The following is a 19,930-nucleotide window of genomic DNA, read 5'->3' as shown; positions in this document are numbered from 1 at the left end:
TTAATATTTTTTTCTTTTTTTATATATTTTATTGATTTTTTACAGAGAGGAAGGGAGAGAGATAGAGAGTTAGAAATATCAATCAGCTGCCTCCTGCACATCTCCTAGTGGGGATGTGCCCACAACCAAGGTACATGCCCTTGACTGGAATCGAACCTGGGACCTTTCAGTTCGTAGGCTGACTGAGCCAAACCAGTTACAGTGGGAAAGCACATTTAAAGTGAGACATTGTCATAGTTTTGTGGTATTGCAGTATGAAATTATCAAGCTATTAATCCTAATAGAAGGGACTGGCTGATTCCCAGAGCTTGAATCTGACCATCAACCTACAAAATTATGTAATCCTGCTAGGTCATGGAATATAAGATGCTGGTGCCCCATCTCTTTCTCTTCTTTCCCTTCCTTAAGCTCTTGTACAATGAGGAAAGATTCAAAATAGCTTGATATGTGAGCGATTTGTTCTGTAATCCCTGGAGTTTTCGACCAACAAAGTGTTCACATATTCTTCTAACACTGTTTGCTAAAGACCAGTGTGTGTTGACAATGTCCCCAGGTTCAAACTGTGCACTGAGATGCATGCCTGAGACTTGTGCAGGTGCATCCCTACTGACTGTGGGGGACGCAGTAGTGAAATGCTAGAGAAGCGTTTCACCACCATGACCCAAATGTCCAGCCGACAAAGCCCACCAACTTAGACTGCTGACAAAAATCTTGGAGGTTTGCATGTTTTAATTGCAGGGATCTCCTTTTCTACTAAACCTTCAAATTTGTTCAAGGTCAAATCAATAGAATTTATTAGACACTGAAATCCTTTTTCTCTAAAAGGTATCATTTCTCAAAATAAATGGGAACTGGAGCCATTCATTGGGGGAACTATCTAAGAAATAAGATTAGAATACTTCTGTAAATTCCACTGGTCCCCAAATATCTCCTTCAGAATTCCATAAAACTTAAAATTCATAAGAAAAATCTATCATGTCTACCTGTTAGAATCATATGATAAATTAGTTTGCCAAGTCATGGTTTCTGGCATTTAAGACTACTGCAGACAAATGAGTTCAGTGTTTCCCAAAGGGTGGTAAACAAGACAATTCCAGGCACATAGAGTACATTAAAGAGTACTGCATCATATTGTGTGGATGTTTTTACTTCTGATTACATCAAAGAGAAAGTCTCAGTGTGGAGTCCCTAGATGTTTAACAACTCTCTAACTCTGGCCATTCTCCTTTGCTAAAGAAGAAAGAAAGAAAGCCTGAGGCTCAGCGTCTTTGGCAGCCATGCTTTTTCTACGTATTAATGTTTTATATTTATGTTGCAGATATTGGAGTTTCATTTTTGGTAATAATCATGAACGTAACTTCAAGATATATTTATTTATGTATGTGACAATAAAAAATTAAAAGAGGAGTACAGTTTCATATGGGTAGCAAAGAAAAATTATAAAGGGAGTTTAATATTGACTAAAGCTATAAAATTCCATCCTAATCTAATATTTTCATTTTACAAAAGAAGAACTGAAAACTCGGAGAGTTAAATAATTTACACTGTATCACACCATTAGTTGAAGAGTTTAGAATTTAGGTTTCCTATTTTTCCATGAACTTATTTGAAATAAGCACTGTGCAGAAATGAATCATGAATGCGAATATTTTAGGCAGGAAAGAATAAAGAGAAAGCAAGGGCAAGAGTAACATGAGACTCATATGAAGGGGACCCAAAAAGCAGCTCAGGGAGAAGATTGAGATTCTCTCTGTGACATCATTCGATAAACAAAACTGTTAGTCAAGAAAGATCAGTGAAATGTCAAGAACTTCAGTCAAAATAAAATCTAATAGCTGAGATGGTGGTTAATAAGTTTTAACCTTCCCACAGCAAACCACCAAAGCATATTAACATTTTAATAAAATACTCTGAGACGTAAAAAGCACTCAAGACCCAAGGAATGAAGTTTTGAAGAATGAAACATAAGCAGTGTGTTCAGGGGCCATGCTAGTATTGTCTCCAGTGGTCGGCAAACTCTTTCGTCAACAGAGCCAAATATCAACAGTACAATGATTGAAATTTCTTTTGAGAGCCAAATTTTTTAAACTTAAACTATATAGGTAGGTACATTGTTACTAACTTAATTAGGGCACTCCTAAGGCTTAGGAAGAGCCACACTCAAGGGGCCAAAGAGCCGCATGTGGCTCGTGAACCACAGTTTGCCAACCACGGGTCTATACCATAACTCAATATTCTCCAAATCCCAGTTTGATGTAACCTGGGTAAGAAATGTCATACATGAATAAAGTTATAATGGGAAAAATCAGGGGGAGTTTTTGGATAAAGCTGTGATTCTAGAAGTGTATTGGCTAAAACCAGATACCTTGCTAAATGAATCATTGGGAGGTTAGAGATATTACTATCTGCCTTTTGAGAAGTGCAAATATAACTGAATAGCACAGAAGTTTTCTACCAATTTTCTGCCAAATGCATAAAATCCTGCCCCTCCTTTGCTGATCACCCTTGATTGAGTATGGGCAGTGGAAATAGAGTTGAACTGTATGCAGAAAAGGCAGTCATATTGACAATGGATGTGGGGTTCAAAGGTACAGAGATCTGGATTGAAGACCTAGCTACACCCCCTTTCATGCTCTTTGACTTTGACAGACATTGTCCTCCTCTGCAAAATGTTGAAAACTGTGACAATGTCTTTGGATCATTGTGAATATATATAGGAAACACTTAGGGAAGCCAAGAGAACTAACTAACTAATTAACTAACCAACTAACTAACATTAACTGGGTGCCTATAATGTGCCAGGCTCTTTAAATTCATCTTTTCTTTCTTGTGTTCTATGATGCCAATGGCCAGAGCCTAGAAAATAAAAGGTGTTCAATTAAGAGTTCCTGTCCCTTTTCCCCATATAACAAGGCACCCATTATATTGGTAGAATGCTCTAATTGTTAGCAAAATTTTTATTTTAAGCCAAACTCTGACTCTTTTTAACTTCTGCCTAATTCTGTCTTCTGGAACAACTCAAAACTAGTCCACTCCCTTTTCAAATATCTGAAAACAATTACTGTGCTCGCTTTAGTACTCTCCTCTCCAGGATCAACACACCCACTTTTTTCAACAGTTCCTTTGGAGATAGATCTTTCTGGAAACATATTGTCCCAGTTGCCTATTAGAGACACAATCTAAGCCAGTCCTTAAATATAGGGTCTTTATCCAAACATAATAGTCCAAATGTGGCCTGAGAAAAAGATGTTAAATATGTGCTGAGTGGTTTTACTAACCAATGAATTATACCAGTGATTTTCAACCTTTTTCATCTCATGGCACACATAAACTAATCACTAAAATTCTGTGGCACACAAAAACATATATTTTTCCTACTTGCCAAATAAAAGATTTAATTTTGATTCATTCACACCACATGGCTATTGTTGTGTTGGCTGTTGTCATTTTTTTTTATTCGACAATCTAAGGAAAAAGAGGTCAGTGCCCTGACTAAACAGTTAGGTATTGCATGATTTAAAAACTCTTGTAGCACACCAGCTGAAAATCACTGAATTAGACTATCATTGTAGCTGCACTCATGCTAGCAGGACACATGATTATTGTATGCGTATACTTGGGGGTGAGGGAAGGCTGTTACACAAGACATGATGCAACAACTCAACATCAATACAGACCAGATTTGTTTCTGTTTGAAAACATATTGAAGCAATTTGTTGCAAGGTTTCTCTTTCAGTTGGCCACAGATACAATATGAATCCTGTAATGAAGATGTAGAGGACATTAATTGGCTTAATTAGCTGTAAACTTACACTTTATGGTAAGTTCTTCAGTGAGTCGTTTCAGAATGTTCTGAGTTAAAGTTCTGCCAGCCACTGATGCATGACCCTGGGCAAGTCTATTAACCTCCGTAGGCCTCAGTGCCCTCATCAGAAAAATGAAATCATCCCATGATTTCACAGGGTGGTGAGAGTCGGTGAGAATCGCTTAATTTAAAAGACAAATTGTAGAGCAAAAGACAAATTGAAGACACTGAGGCAAAAGGTGCCTTACAAATCATGAATAGAGAAGTCAAAGGTTTTTGAGGTGCAGTTATCCCACTCAAAAGATTAAAAACCTGAGCCATGTGGGGAGCACCATGGAGTTCATTTGACACATGCTTTCTTTATTAGCACTTCCTATACTCTAGGCCAGTGGTCGGCAAACTCATTAGTCAACTGAACCAAATATCCACAGTACACTGATTGAAATTTCTTTTGAGAGCCAAATTTTTTAAACTTAAACTATATAGGTAGGTACATTGTTATTAACTTAATTAGGGTACTCCTAAGGCTTAGGAAGAGCCTCACTCAAGGGGCCAAAGAGCCGCATGTGGCTCACGAGCTGCAGTTTGCCGACCACGGCTCTACGCTTCCTCTCAGGTCACCAAAATTCACCCAGGCCTCAGACTTTTATTGCCTGTTTTTCTTTTCTTCTAATCATTAACCTGGCCTATCCCTTTGTAAAGGACTCGACTTCTTTCCTTTTATGGTATTCTTCTTTATTTGCATCACATTAGTTAAGGTGTGGCTCTACTTCCTTAGGATGGAAATTGGATTGTTGACCCTATGAATGCTAACACCTTCCCCACAACCACCTTCATGGGGAGTAACAGGTTGAGGAAGTCCCTCTGTATTCCTAGTTTACTAATAGATTTTGCCATGAATGGGTGTTACATTTTGTCAAATGCTTTTTTCTGAATCTATTGATATAATCATTTTTATCGTCTTTTTAGTCTGTTAATGTAATAGATTACATTAATTGAATTTCAGATGTAGAACCAGCCTTCCATAGTCTGATAAATCCTACTTGGTTATGATGTATAAATCTTTTCATACTATTTTTGTTTTTGACTTACTAATATATTGTTGGCAGTTGTTGACATCTATGTTCATGAGAAAATGGTCTGTAGTTTTCTTGTAATATCTTTGTCTGGTTAAGGTGTTAGGGTAATATAGAATGAGTTGGGAAGTATTCCCTCTGCTTCTATACTTTGAAAAATATTGTAGAAAATTAGTGTAATTTCTTCCTCAAACGTTTGGTAGGATTCATCAAGGAATCCATCTGAGCCAGGTGCATTTTGTTTTGGAAAATTATTAATTTCTGATTCAATTTCTTTAGATATAGGCTGAATTAAGCATAAAACCAGCACAGTGCCTTGCACCTATCTAATCAAATAGTATGTTTCGGTATTAGTCCATGAGAACCCAAAAGGTGTAACTCTAAGAATGCCTGTAAATACTGTTTCTTATTACAGGGAATTCAGTTTCTGTATAACAAAATTCACTGGGAGAAACCCACTTAACCCAGCTCATCAAGGAACCAAAGTTGACTGAACAGTTATTCTCATTTACTTTATCTGCTCAAAGAACCAAAGTTGACTGAACGATTATTCTCATTTACTTTGCACATCGTTTATATAAACTGATGAAAATGCAAAGTACATCTCACAGTCCAACACAGGGTGCTACCAATGCAATAATGGGAGGAAATCGGTGAGGCACAGTAAGAATTTTGGCCATTGTACTCTGAGGAAAAGTTGTAAGAAAGGCATATAATCTAGCATGTAGTTCATATTTGCTTGTACTTTCCTGTTTTTCTTAAAGGACTCTTCTCAATGCTTTATTCAGCTCTCATTGATTTCTAGGGTGAATGCTTCCCAATGCTTCCATGTGATGATGTCTTTTAGATTATTGAAACAAACCTCACTCATTAGGTAGAGCATCTGTATTTTTTTTTTTAGCTATTGATCGCCTCTTAATAAACAACCAAGTATTTGCCTGGCAATTTCCCCTCTCTGAAAATGCAAAATCACTCCCACCCAAAAGCTGAACCTCTAAAAAGCTTTGTAAAAATGCATTGTGACGTCATCAGAACCTTGCTCAATAGTGACTGCCTTGGGAGTCAAAGAAGGAAGGGAAAAAAAACAATAGCGTTAATAAAGCCAGATTTTACTAAAGTTCCACGAAGTGCCAGGAACCATGATAAAAACTTTAATTTTCAGAAGCAAGTATGGCACTAAATTAATAAGAGAATTTACTTCAACATTCAAGTAGATATTTTGATTTCCATGTAGAAATTTAAAAGAAATGATTTCAAAGATGCTTATATTTACTAAAACAAATATCTTAATTTTTATCACTCTCATTATATATTTAAATAAAATACTTTATAGTTAAGTGGGTTCAAATTAGGGATCAGGATAAATAATTGCAGTGTTTCTAAATGCAACAGATTTCACATTTTATTTTTCCACTCTTGAACTTTAAATTATACTCTTTGTGATTAAAGAGAGACCTTTAAAACTGATTTGATCTTATATAAAACTGTTTGTCAAGTTTGTCTGCCCTTTTTTAAAAGAAAATAAGGTGTTTCATTTAAGACAGAAAAATAAAGCTAATAAAATGAACATAAGTATGATTTTTATGAAAGGTTTTATTTAATTATATTCCAGTATGTGGATTTTAGAACTAAATGGTATCCCATTGTCCAAATGCTTCTATTTAGTCTCATCATTTATTCTCTCTCTTGGAACCAAAGTCTTTGCTACTTACATATAAAAGAGGTGAAGAAATAACCATTATATACCCAATTCCCCAGATCAGAGTATCTAAGAATCATGGAGTGAAGTGGGCTTGTTACCTGCATTTTTCTCTAATTAAGGTTAATGAAAGCCTATAAAATCATTATACTCAACATTTAAGCCAAATTTAAATAATACAACCCCCAGAGGTATAAAGGAACACATTGCATCTGTTCAGTATCCTAATAAATTCATTTCTAATTTAAGTACATTTGCAACAAGGGCATTGTTTTCTGGAAGTGCATTACAATTTAGGGACTTAAAAAACTTCTATTAAGCAATTTTACTTTTATTAATATTCTCCTAGAAACATATGTGGTTATAATAATTTGACTTAATTCTAGAAAAATGTAGATAATTAATATTTACATATATAAGTATATATGGTCACTAATTTATATTGCATGCATGTATATTTATGTATGTTAAAATTATAAATTATATTGATATATTTCTTATAACTATCCTATCCAATGCTTCCTCAAATATTTATTTTCTAATAGATGTACATATTTTGTAGGTACTACTGAATTTGTTATATATTTAATATTTTTAATAGAGAGAAATTGTTGAATACACTTTAATATTTCATTTCAATGGTTAAGAATAAAGTCCTTTTAAAATATATTTATATAACTACCAAATCAATAATATAGACATTTAATTTTTTTATTGTTATCAATTTCAGAGACAGGATGGGAGAGGGAGAGAGAGATAGAAACATCAATGCTGAGAGAATCATTGATCAGCTGCCTCTAGCACATCCCACAACTCAGACATGTGCCCTGCCTGGGAATGACCCTAGATCTCCTGGTGTTAGGTTCATGGGTTGATGCTCAACCACTGAGCACCACCGGCTGGACTGTTTTTATTGATTAAAGAGAGGGAAACATTGATGAGAATCATTGATTGGCTACTGCCGGAAGCCGGTCCACCCTTGCTGCTTGACACAGCCGCTGCAGGGAAGAAACATCTGCACAGCTTATGCTTCAAGGGACCTGGCGTATATGACATATGTTCGCTCCCCCTCTTAAGCGCTATGTGTTTTAACCAGGACCACCTCCCCGAGAAAGGTTAGGGGTTAACCCCAGGATAGGGGTTAACAGGACTAAGGAAGAGAATAAATCAGTAAGTCCCCCTAGTGTTACAGAAATACCATGTACTCCTTATGAAGAACTTGGACTAAGACTGTTGGAAATAAATTTGGTACTTGTTGGGCCAACATCCCCAGGGGTCTGCCCACCACTCACTTCCTTATAGCCTATCAGTAGAGCAGTGACCTTGGAATAGCCCTTGTAATGGAACACAGAGATTAACCTAGACAAGATTCAAATCAACAGAACTAGATAGAGACAGGATTTTTGGCTAAGGTCAGGTAAGGAACAAGGAACTGTAGAAACGTTACCCAAAACATACCATGATGTAATTATAGAGGCATGATTATGGGATCAAATAGTATAAATATCGATGTAACAGGACAATGAAAGTGAGAACTTCACTATGCTGATCAACTGAACGCTGCCTCCATATCATTCCTTCTTCGCCAACTCCGTCCACACCTTGGGGAACCCCTGGACCTGCTGGCGCTGGACCCCAACAGGCTACCTCTTGCACACTCCACACTGGGGATTGAGCCCCCAACCCTGGCATGTGCCCTGACCAGGAATCCAACCATGAGCTCATGATTTACGCTCAACCACTGATCCACGCTGACTGGGCAACACTTCATCCTTTGGTTTATCATGTAGGATTGCTGAAGAGCATCAGAATTTTTAATCAATGTATATTTTCAGATGAAATGGTATTTAACCTCTAAGGAAAAATATATTTCCCTAGGATAAGTGTAAATTGCATAGCTTTTTCAAATGTAACACAAGTTCTATGATTAGATTTAGTAAAAAAAATAAACAAGTTTCAATTTAAAAACCAGCTGTAAATACATACATACAAAATTGCATATGTATTTGTCTAACAGTCTTAGGAACAACTTTCAGAAATCTTTGGAAATTTCATTTAACTCAGAATGTCTGCTTTGGCCCAACAGACATATTTAAATAGTATTCTCTCTACTTCCTTTTTAATATTCTCCATCGCACCTAGCTAAAATTTTGTCATCTAAATACAGCAAATATGTTCTACTTCAGCACAGATGTAGTTGTACATGAAATTCCGACAAAATAAGAGGAATTACATATAAATTGGAATACCCTATCTACTCTCATGCTGTTTACCTGACTGATGTATTTCTTTTAGGTGAAGTTTCTTTGAACATATTGAAGATTAGTTCTAAGGATTTTGAATGTTAATCTTCATAGTCCTTTCTTGACATCTGTTCCAATTGGTGACTATTGTGCTCAATGAGTAATTAGTAAGAGAATGCAGATACTTGAAATAGGAATCTTATTTCCTTGCCAGCCATTTAACGGAGTTATGAATGTACCACTTATTGATCTCACAAAGCTATTTAGGAAAAATTTAAATTCAGGCTTGTTCTCCCAATGAAAATGTGTACACAGCTGAAAGAGACATGCTGTATTAGAAAATGTTGCACTTACATTATCTACATTATCTTTTATGTGTGAGAATATAATACATGTGGACCCACCTTATTATGTCACAGATCTTTCATTTCAATGGTGGTTTCCTCTCTGATTTTTAATGACTCTAAAATATGACAACCTTTCTCATCCTGCTTTCTTTCCATCTCTCCAACAAAATCTCTCCCACACAAGTCATTCCCTCTGGTATTTAATGAGCTAAAAACAGTCACAGATAGGCAGTGGTAGCTGGTGTTTACACAAACTATTCAGTACATCATTTTCCAAGCCAAAGGAATGAAGTATTTTGTAAATTACCTATTTTCTTTTAAATATAAATTCTCCAAGATAGGGTTTTGCTAAATCATGCTATGCAGCATAAAGCTTAGGCCAGGCATAGATATAAATGTGAGCAAGGAGGATAAGGGAAACAAACACACAAATATAAAACCACCCCCTTATGCAGTTGGATTTAATTCTAGTCAGATGCTTTGATGTAGGCTGAAATGGAAATATTTCAGAATTTTATATGAAAGCTGACTGGCTGCTCATCCTTACTGAAAACAGCTAAGGGGTAGGCAAAAGCGAGGTTACTTGTTGCAACTTGAAACTCATTATTGTCATGTACCATCCCTGATTTTACTGTAAGAAAACCATGCTAATGAAGCCAAGGTCTTAGGTGACAGTGAGCCAATCAGCATCATACAGTCTCTGAGTTACAGCTTTATCTGCTTTCTCTGAAAGATCTATCCTTAGAAGAGAAACTGTGTGTGAGTATGAAATAGTGTCTATCTATTACCAGCACTGGAAAAGCAATGCAAATTCTATGTCTTATAGAGAATGATTGAAAATCAACATCGTCTCATTACAGTAATATAAAATAATCTACAATTTCCAACATGAAAGAGAAAGGAGTGGGACCGTGACTCTCCTAGTTTTCCTCTCTCCTACAATTTAGAACAAAGACAGACTTGCTAGATGGCATGCACTACACCCTGGCAGAATCTTGATCAGTCTTAGGGCAACAGTAACTGCTCTAAACTCAGAGTGCCAGTCACCATGGCAGTGCTACTAGCACTCTTGCTCTGTCTCTGGTTGTGTCTTGGTATCTCTTCTCTCTGCCTACAGACATGGTCCCTGCTGGCCAGAAGAGCACTACTATCAGATACAAGCAAGCTGATCTATCACTATGCATTGGGGCACCACTATTCGCTCACAAAGAAGAGATAGGAGACAACTGTACCCGCATAAAGGAGAGGTCCCGGTTGTGCTCGATGCTGGTTATCTCCAGGTTGCCCATGACTACCTCACAGTTCTCATAGTACTTGCGCAAGGCTCGGTACTGCTGCTCCAGGTCAGAGAGAGAGCTCAGCTTATTCTCTGTTCCTGCACACACTGCCAAGACAAGAAGATACACGGGAGTTATATAACCTTCATATGACAAGTACAATATCATCTCCCTCAACTCTGTATTCCACACACTACCACAATGCCCCCAATTAAAATATTAAAATGTCATTAAGATCCATAACCCACACACTGCTGATATCTGTACTTTTATTTTTCCAGCTTTATTGAGATATAACATTGTGTAAGTATAACGTGTACAGCATGTTGATTTGATACATTTATAGATATTTGCAAATTTATTATCCATAGCTAGCTAACACCCCCATCACCCCACACAGTTACTATACCTTTTTTGTGGTGAGAACATTTAAAATTTATTCTCAGCAACTTTCAAGTAGATAATATGATATTGTTATTTATAATCACCATGCTGCACATTAGATGCCCAGAACAGATTCATCTTATAACTGAAGTGTATACTCTAACATATACCCCATATCTCCTACCCCAAAGCCCCTGGAAACCACCATTCTTCTTTCTGTTTTTATGAATCAGCTTTTTTTTATTCCACATATAAGTAATATTACATATTTTAATTCATAAGTTGCATGTGTTAATGACAGAGAGTAAGAAGCCATAGGTTCTATAGAAACATGTAGCAAGGAGATAAATTTAAATAATCACACTTCTAATGAGCACATAAAGCATGTAAATACATTTAATTTCATTTAAACAAGAATTTCTTTTGGACTTATAATTCATTCTATTTTCTATCAGGGTTCATTCTACATATGGAAATAAATGAAAATCAAAAGATGATGAAAATAACATTTTTTTCAATTTTAATTTATGTTTATTGTTGAAAGGATTATAGATGTCTCCTTTTTTTTTCCATTGACCCACTCCAACCCCAACCCACCCCTCCCAGGCCTTCACCACACTATTATCTGTGACCATGGGCTATGATATTCCCTATTGCAAAATAAGCTGAATACAATTTTTACATAATTAATACTTGGGTTTTTAAATCCTCAAAATACTACCTTTTAAAATACAAATAATAATTACTTGGATTGAAACATTTATAGGAATATACTACAAAAAAGATTGTATAATAAAATTTAACCTTTTTATATAAACAGGGTCATTACTACATATATTCATCAATGTTCTGAGATATAATGGACTGTTAATAAATTATCTTTGTTTGCCATATTTGGGGGCACGGTTATTGAATCTGTTCAAATGTGAGCACATGAGTGTACAAACGTGTGCTTCTTGGCTGTGTGCGTGTGTGTTGATATCTTTTCTGTCCTCTAGAAGTCAGAGTTTTAGTGATGGCTTTAGTTCTCATGGCTTATATACTTGCCTGAACAAAATCTATACCATTGAATGTGCCGATTTGAATCTTTAATGAAGTGAAAAACTCTATTATGGATCTTATAATAATAATATATAGAGTTTAAAAATAGATAGTGAATAAATATTCTTTGAGTAAGTTACATAATACTAGAGGTGTGGTGCACAGATTCGTGAACCAGTGGGTCCCTCGGCATGGCCTATGGGGACTTGGCCAAAACCAGTGGTCCAACACCACCTGCCACTCCTGCCTGTTGCTACCGCTCATGCTGGCCCTGCTCGCGCCCAGTCAGTCCTGATTGGGAGAGGTTCGAGCTGCTGCAGCAGCACTCTCCAGCCATGAGCCCTGCATCTGGCACCCTTTGGTCAGCTGAGTGGCGTTCCCACTGTGGGAGCACACTGACCACCAGGGGCAGCTCCTATGTTGAGTGTCTGCCCCCTGGTGTTCAGGGCACAACATAGTGACAGGTCGAACAGTCATTCACTCTCTCCCTCTCCCTTCCCCTCTCTCTCTGAAATCATAGATAGATAGGATAGATATAGATAGATAGATGATAGATATAGATAGATGGATGATAGATATATAGATAGATATAGATATCGATATAGATATAGATATAGATATATAGATAGATACAGATATACAAAATTTGAGGCAAGATATAAAGTGTAAACTTTGAAGACACTGGAAACAGAACCTGGCTATCATGTCATACACATATTTGTGTGCCATGTACACAGAAATGACAAAGTAGTCATGATCCTATGTGGTGTTCAATGGAATGGGATTTAGTACAGAAAGAAGAATATTCTAGGTGTGTATATTTTAATAATTAGGGCCACCTTAAAGCCTGCTTTTGCCTATCGACACATTTAAAATAACAAAAGTTAGATCCAAAATTCGAAAAGTAATGTAGACCTTTAATCACATTATAAGTACATTATAAAAACAAAACACAACCGTCTCTTGTTTGGATTTCTAAAACTCACTAAACAGTACATTTTCTAGAAGTACTCTTTTAATAGTGGAATTGGGTCCCTCTAAAGGATTTATTGAAGTCCTAACCCCTGGTACTTGTGAATGTGACCTTATTTTGAAAAAGGGCCTTTGTAGCTGTAATCAAGTTAAATGATGATATTAGGGTGGGCCCTAATCCATTCATGTCATTCTAAGAAGAGCAAAACACAATGTGAATACATAGGCGTAGGGAGAAAGCCATGAGGCCACAGAAGCAAAGATCAGGGTGATGCAGCTACAACCTAAGAATGCCAAGAATTAATGGTCATCACCAGAAGCAAGGAAAAGGCAAAGACAGATTCCACCAGGAGTCTCAGAGGGAGCAAGACCCTCCTGCTACCTTGCTATTAGACTACTGAAATTGTGAAAGAATAAATGACCTGTTTTAAGCCACTTAAATTATAATCCATGATTTTCATTTTATTGCTCTCAGCACTTTGTTATAGTAGTCCTAGAAAACAAATACATAATCTTTAGACTATTTCTCATTGAAACCTCACATTTAAAGAAATTGTAAAGATCACCTCTTCTCTCCAGGGTCCTATAGCTTATCACCTTCTAGCCATTCTCCCTTCTGAACACCAAGTCCCTCATACAGCATGATGGAATTCATTTATTGTTTTTGGGAAAGTTGTTTTGGTAGAGTGATAAGGATGGATGCAAAGACATCTAGAATCCTCAACATCCATTCTCCTCTTCCTTCACAGTAACAGACTGAACAATATTAGCCATGCATGTTTCCACCCTAAATACAGATTACATTTCTCTGCTCATCTTGGAGGTAAGATTAGCAAGGGACTAAGTTAGGACATATTCTATCACGCCTTCCTAGAACTTTATTTAAAACTTGGTTGGAGCCTTATAATGCCTCTTTTCTTCTTCACATCTTTCTCCAATCTGCTGGCTGAATTAGAAACGTGGAAGCTTAAACATGAACCATCATCTTGGACCACAAGGATGAGAGATATGCCTTAGAGCATGGAAGGAGAACATCTCTTCTGCCAAGGGCTATTTGGATAATTATAACATCATTCACTTCATATAAATGTATGTTGTTATGAAAAAAGCTCCCTGATTTATTGAATTTTGAGTCCCACCTGCAAAACCTTGGCATGGTCACACCAAATGACTTCTTGGGCTTTTATAGCATTTGGGCCAGACATTCCCCACTGCTGCCTTAGAGAGACTGAGAAATGGGCTAAAAATAATCAGGGTTTTCATACAGTGGAGATTTCACATTGTTTTATTATCATTAAGATCAGGAGAATGGTGAAATTTTTCCTAGCTGCTGCAATAGTATACAAAGAAATGATTAAAGTCTAATTACATTCTATTGTTTTGACCTTAAGTAATGTTAGCAATTCTGTCTGGTTGTTCGACTGAATTTATTCAAATCATAACGAAACAAAAATCATTCCTGATCATCTGAACATTTTACTGGTTCTGTGGAAGTTTACATTGTTACTAAAACCAACAAACACCAAAAAATGAATTTCTATTGATACCTACAATAATATCCAACACAAGGAAGAGGACAAGAAACAACTGATTTGTGTACATGATCTTTGTGATCAAGATCAAAATCCACCTTTTTTTTTTCCAATTCATTCTAGAGACCAAGAAACATAATAATCCACGATTTTCACTTTATTACTCTCAGTAAATTTATAATAAAATATTTGTAAACTTGTTAAATGGCTGTTGAAAAAAGCTACTATTATATAGTTCATGAAATACAGATTTTAATTATTTCAAATTTATCTGAAGACAAGCTTATATTTAAATGCAATTACTGATGGGAGTAATTAAGCATCATTTAATTAACTTGCTGTGCCATTTCTAAACTATATACAATGACACATTGCAATTTATGTACAACCTGTGTTCTACAAGTTTCTTTAATTGGAAATAAAACACTTACTTTAATATTAATATATTTAAAAATCAACATGTAAACTTCTAAATGAAAAAGTTTCTAAAATATTTAGTGTATTCCTTTCTATAGAATCTTAAACAAATTTTGAGAGAAACATCTATTAATATAATAATAATAATGTATTTTTGCATGTGTCTCATCCTGCATATATGAGGTACTTAATAAATTATTATTAATTTGTATTACAAAATATGTTTATATAAGAAATCCTCAAAGTCTGTAAACTCTTTGAAGGCAGATGTAATATTTTAATTATTTTGAATGTGTTGAGCTATAAAGCACACAGTGCTTTGCAAGAAATTACCTTTTCATAATATCCATTTAATTGCTATAAAACAATTATAACTAATATTCAGATAATAACCCTCAATTCAGAACAGTATCCATTGTTCAATCAATAATCAGTTGCGTTTTTGTATATATAATATAATAGATATTTTTCAACAACAAAATAATCCTCCAATAAACAGAAAATCTGATTTATCAGAATATTCTATTTTCCAAACATTTTGGTTTTTGGAACTTTCACTACACACAGTTCCATTCTGGAAATATTTTTGTCTTAGTGAGAATCTCCTTTATATTTGTTTGACTGAAGCTACATAACCAGTTATATTCCTCTAAACTTTTATCTTGAAAGACAGACTTGATTTTAAAATCACTAGCTTGGATAGATGCATAAAAACTGTTTGTATGTGTCTTCATGTTGCCTTCACTGAATGCCTCACAACTTCCATTTGTCAATCGATTTTACAATCAAGCAATGTATACAAGACAATGCTAAAGCCATCAAGTTTCATTGATTTCACACAGCTGTTTATCAAACAGAATTGAAAATTCATTTCACCAGCCTAAACAAGTTTAACAAAATTCAGCCCTCTTTGCCAACACGATTATAAAGTCCTTAAACTACAGGCTTACAACAGTTCAAGCTTCAAATGTCCTGAATTTGCATATGCTCCTTAGAGTTTTCATCCAACTGTAACTCCAGGAGTAAAGCTATATATGAGGCCTTGATAAAATTTCCAATTATTGTATTTGGTCTGATTCCATTGTAAATGTAGCTATAGTGGCAAACATGGCTTTTTATTCTTCTTGACTTACAATTTACACCCAACAGTGAGTGAATTAAATAATCTTCATTCAGTTAAAAAAATAAGACTATAATTAGTATTTTGAAGCAATAAAAAAAGGTTGATTAACAAAATTATTCACTCGGTTCATGAGGAAAACATATTAGAAGCAAAATGAAACAATACCTATATTAATACTAAAACTCAGTATTGCTTCCAGGTTTATTATGACTATGGAAACCAGTATTCCATTTGCTAACACAAAAAAGACAAGAAGATAAATAATATATATAATTAAATAAAATGTTTGCCTAACTTTCCAACTTAATGCTTACATGAGCTATGTATTAAGAAACGAATAATTATTTATCATCTACTGTTGAACTAGTATCATGACTGAATGTATATTAATAAAAATGCCATGGTCTTTTGTAAGAGCTCATGCAGGAAACTATACATAAACTATGTGCATATTGTGTGTGCATCATTCATAGACTGCCTGCATCAAAATATTTAGTAACCACCCTGGACGGTAAGGCTGAATGCATAGAGCATCAACCCATGCACTGAGCGTGGTGGGTTTGATTCCCAGTCAAGGGCACATCCCTGGGTTGCAGAGTCCATCCCAGGCCCTGGTCTGTGTGTGCATAGCAGGCAAACAATTGATGTGTCTCTCTAGCTCACTCTCTCTCTCTCTCTCCCTCTCTCTCTCTCTCTCTCTCTCTCTCTCTTTCTCCCCTCTCCCCATCTCTCCTTCTCCTTTCCACAATCTATAAAAATTAATGGAAAAAATATCTTCAGTGAGGATAACAAAAAATGTAGTAACCTGCTAAAAATTACCTAAATTTTCTATCTGATTTAACACTAATAAGTACTTACTCTTAAACAAATGTAAGCATTAAACTAGTAAACCTCAAAATATAAAATATTTAAATGGAATGTGAGAAATAGCAACCATTTTCAATGACTCTTATTGAGTGCTACTATAGTTGCATGGACATGGCAAGATTTGGCAACTCTGTGTTCAAAATGCATCTGAAATGGGGCCAAACTTACCACTTCCACTACAACAGTTACTTAATCCACGCTACCCCCAGCTGTCTCTCCAATGGACTTCAATGGTATCCTCCTAACTGACTTCCTGGAATTCCTACTTCTCCCTGTTAGTGAGTTCGTCACACAGAAACCAGAATGATCTCTTTAAAAACATAAATCATTCACATTACTTCCTTATTAAAAGCATTCCTTGGCTTCTAATCACACTTATTATTAAATCCAAACCTTGCACCATACCCTGTAAGAATGTATATTCAGACCTTTGCTCACTCTTTCAAAAAAGCCTTCTCTGACCACATTATCTAAATAGGTACGAGGTGCCCATACACCATGCTCTGTCTTCTTTGCCCTTATTTTGGTTTTTACTGCTTTATGAAATTACATTAAACATGTGCTTGTTTATTTGTTTATTATGTGTCTTTATATTAGGATCGAAGCTCCACAGTTAGCAGGTCCTTTCCCTTTTCAACACCTAGAAGAGCTGACACATAGTATACTCTCAGTCAATATTTATTGAATAAATAAAAGGACTTTGGAGTCATTGAGAACCATAAATAAACCAGAATCAAATACTGATTCCTCCATTTTCATAATATATAATTGATTTTAGAGAGGAAGGGAGAGAGAGAGAGAGAGAGAGAGAGAGAGAGAAACATCAATGATGAGAGTGAATGACTGATTGGCTGCCTCTTGCATGCTCCCCATTAGGAAATGAGCTCGCAACCCAGGCATGTGCCCTGACCACCAGGATCAAACCATGACCTCCTGGTCTATGGGTCTATGCTCAAAACCCCAGACCTAAAGCTCAACGTCCAGCATTAAAATCTAGCCCCTTGTCGAAACTGGTTTGCTCAGTGGATAGAGCGTCGGCCTGCGGACTGAGAGGTCCCAGGTTCGATTCCGGTCAAGGGCATGTACCCTGGTTTTGGGCACATCCCCAGTGGGGAGTGTGCAGGAGGCAGCTGGTCGATGTTTCTCTCTCATCGATGTTTCTGGCTCTCTATCTCTCTCTCTCCTTTCCTCTCTGTAAAAACTCAATAAAATATATTTAAAAAAAAAATCTAGCCCTATCGCTGACCTGCAATGTGATATTGGGCAAGTTACCTAGACTCTCCATCATTCTATCTTCTCATCTGCACAGGACATAATAACAAAACCACCTCATAAGGCTGTTGTAACAATTAAATAAGTCAGTTTGTAATTTGCTTTGAATAATGTCTGACTCACTGATAGAGTTAACTATTGTAACTCATTTAAATGTATAGTGCATGGTGTGTACATTATGCTGTATTTTAAGTCAAATTAAAGTACACGGCTTGAAATCGGTCGACAAAAAGGAATGAGCACTCAGCAAAGACACTAGATGTCAGGATCCCTTCGCTCCAACACTTTCTAACTTGTAAACTTGGAAATCGCGTTGTTTACCCATATCTTCAGAAAAAAATCACTTCTACTGTCGTGGTAAACAACCTGCTTCCCTATTTACAATGTTCTGGCCCTCTAGCAATTTCAGCGCGAAATTATAGCTAATTTGCCTACAAACGTCAGGTGGTCATAATAATCTGGCCACTCAGTATATATATATGAAATCTTGATTTTTCTCCCAAACATGGCTTCATTGCTAAATCCTTGTAATTTATAATTAGTTCTTATTTGATTTCCTTAATTTATCCAGTCTTCAATCATATTTTATTTTGCTTTCTTGGCTGATACTAGTCAGTCTTGCTAGGATAATTGCTTTTAATTAATAGGTATTATAACAGTCATGCCTCTCTTTCCTAACCTTCATGAAATGCTTTCCTTGGCCTAGAATTTCTTGTATCACTTTAGATGTTCCAAATCTGGCTTTACTAGGTTTTTACTTCAGATTTGAATGTTGAAGTTTATCATGTACTTTTAGATACTTTTGAAAAAAAAAAGGTTTTAATTTATTAGAGTGAATTATTAATGAATTCCAAATACTGAACCATTCTTATATTCCTGGAATGAACTATATTTAGTACTTACTCATTATTCCATTAATATACCTCTGGGTTTATTGATTTTATTTAATTTGTACTTTTTTAATATTAAAAATACCTATTAATGATTTTAAAATATTTGTACCAGATGACATTACACATAAAATAATAAATGATGAAAATTGATTTAAACAGGGTGGGGCAACAGTAGGTTTATACAGTATTCTAGTATTACTATTTTTTAATTATTGTATTATTTTCCATATAAACAGCTATAAACCTACTGTTGCCCCACCCTGTATTTCAGAAATTTTGCATTTTATATAACTAACTTGAAAAGTGTTAAAGAAAAAAATTGCACCAAAATAGTAAATTTTTTATAATTTACATTACATAAAACCAGATACAAAATAGTTTTCAATGCAAAAAATAAATATCCTTTAAAAAAAGGATTCAAAGTGTATTCTTTGAATCTTTATCTTTTACCACTGTTTTTAGTGACTCCCAAAATAACAAGACAGGATATTAAGTAAAACATTTTCTAAATGATTCTTGAGCCAAATGAAAAGGGCATTTGGCATCATAGATCTTCACTAATAGATCTATAGCTAGAGAAGACACTGGCATTCTATACCACAGACTGATGAGAGCTAGTGTATAGACTGTATACTGCTATGTGCTGATCCACTTAAAATCCAATTGATCTCTATTTTACCTCTTTTCTTTATTTATGCTAGTCTCTAGATGTCCTCAAAGTTGCTTAAATTGTTAAACTATATTGAAATGGAGAGCAAGCTCATCACTGGAGATTATAAAAATATGATAGATTTAAAAATTATACATGATTATCTTCATTTACAAATGATATGCTTTGTGAGTAGTCCCCTCTAATCTAGCTTTCCCATATAATAGGTTATTCTTGTAATTATTTTTATCATTTTGTATTTCAAAGATTAGCTTAGTAAAATTAAAATAACTGCAGATAAATTTAAAAGACCATCAAAACTGACTTGTAACT

At 35.4% G+C, this 19,930-nt stretch overlaps 1 protein-coding gene across 1 annotated transcript in view; it reads right to left on the bottom strand.

The window, feature by feature from the left end:
• The window catches only part of ERBB4 (erb-b2 receptor tyrosine kinase 4), a 608,719-nt gene that overhangs the window by 588,537 nt on the left and 252 nt on the right, over positions 1-19,930 (bottom strand). The window contains exon 2 of the mRNA XM_006778963.2: positions 10,403-10,554. Within this exon, the coding sequence (XP_006779026.1) occupies positions 10,403-10,554 (152 nt within the window). The remainder of the gene's footprint in view (positions 1-10,402; positions 10,555-19,930) is intronic.

Source organism: Myotis davidii, unplaced genomic scaffold, assembly GCF_000327345.1.
Source record: "Myotis davidii unplaced genomic scaffold, ASM32734v1 scaffold268, whole genome shotgun sequence".
Taxonomy (NCBI): Eukaryota; Metazoa; Chordata; class Mammalia; order Chiroptera; family Vespertilionidae; genus Myotis; species Myotis davidii.
This window is presented reverse-complemented; position numbering and strand designations above follow the sequence as displayed.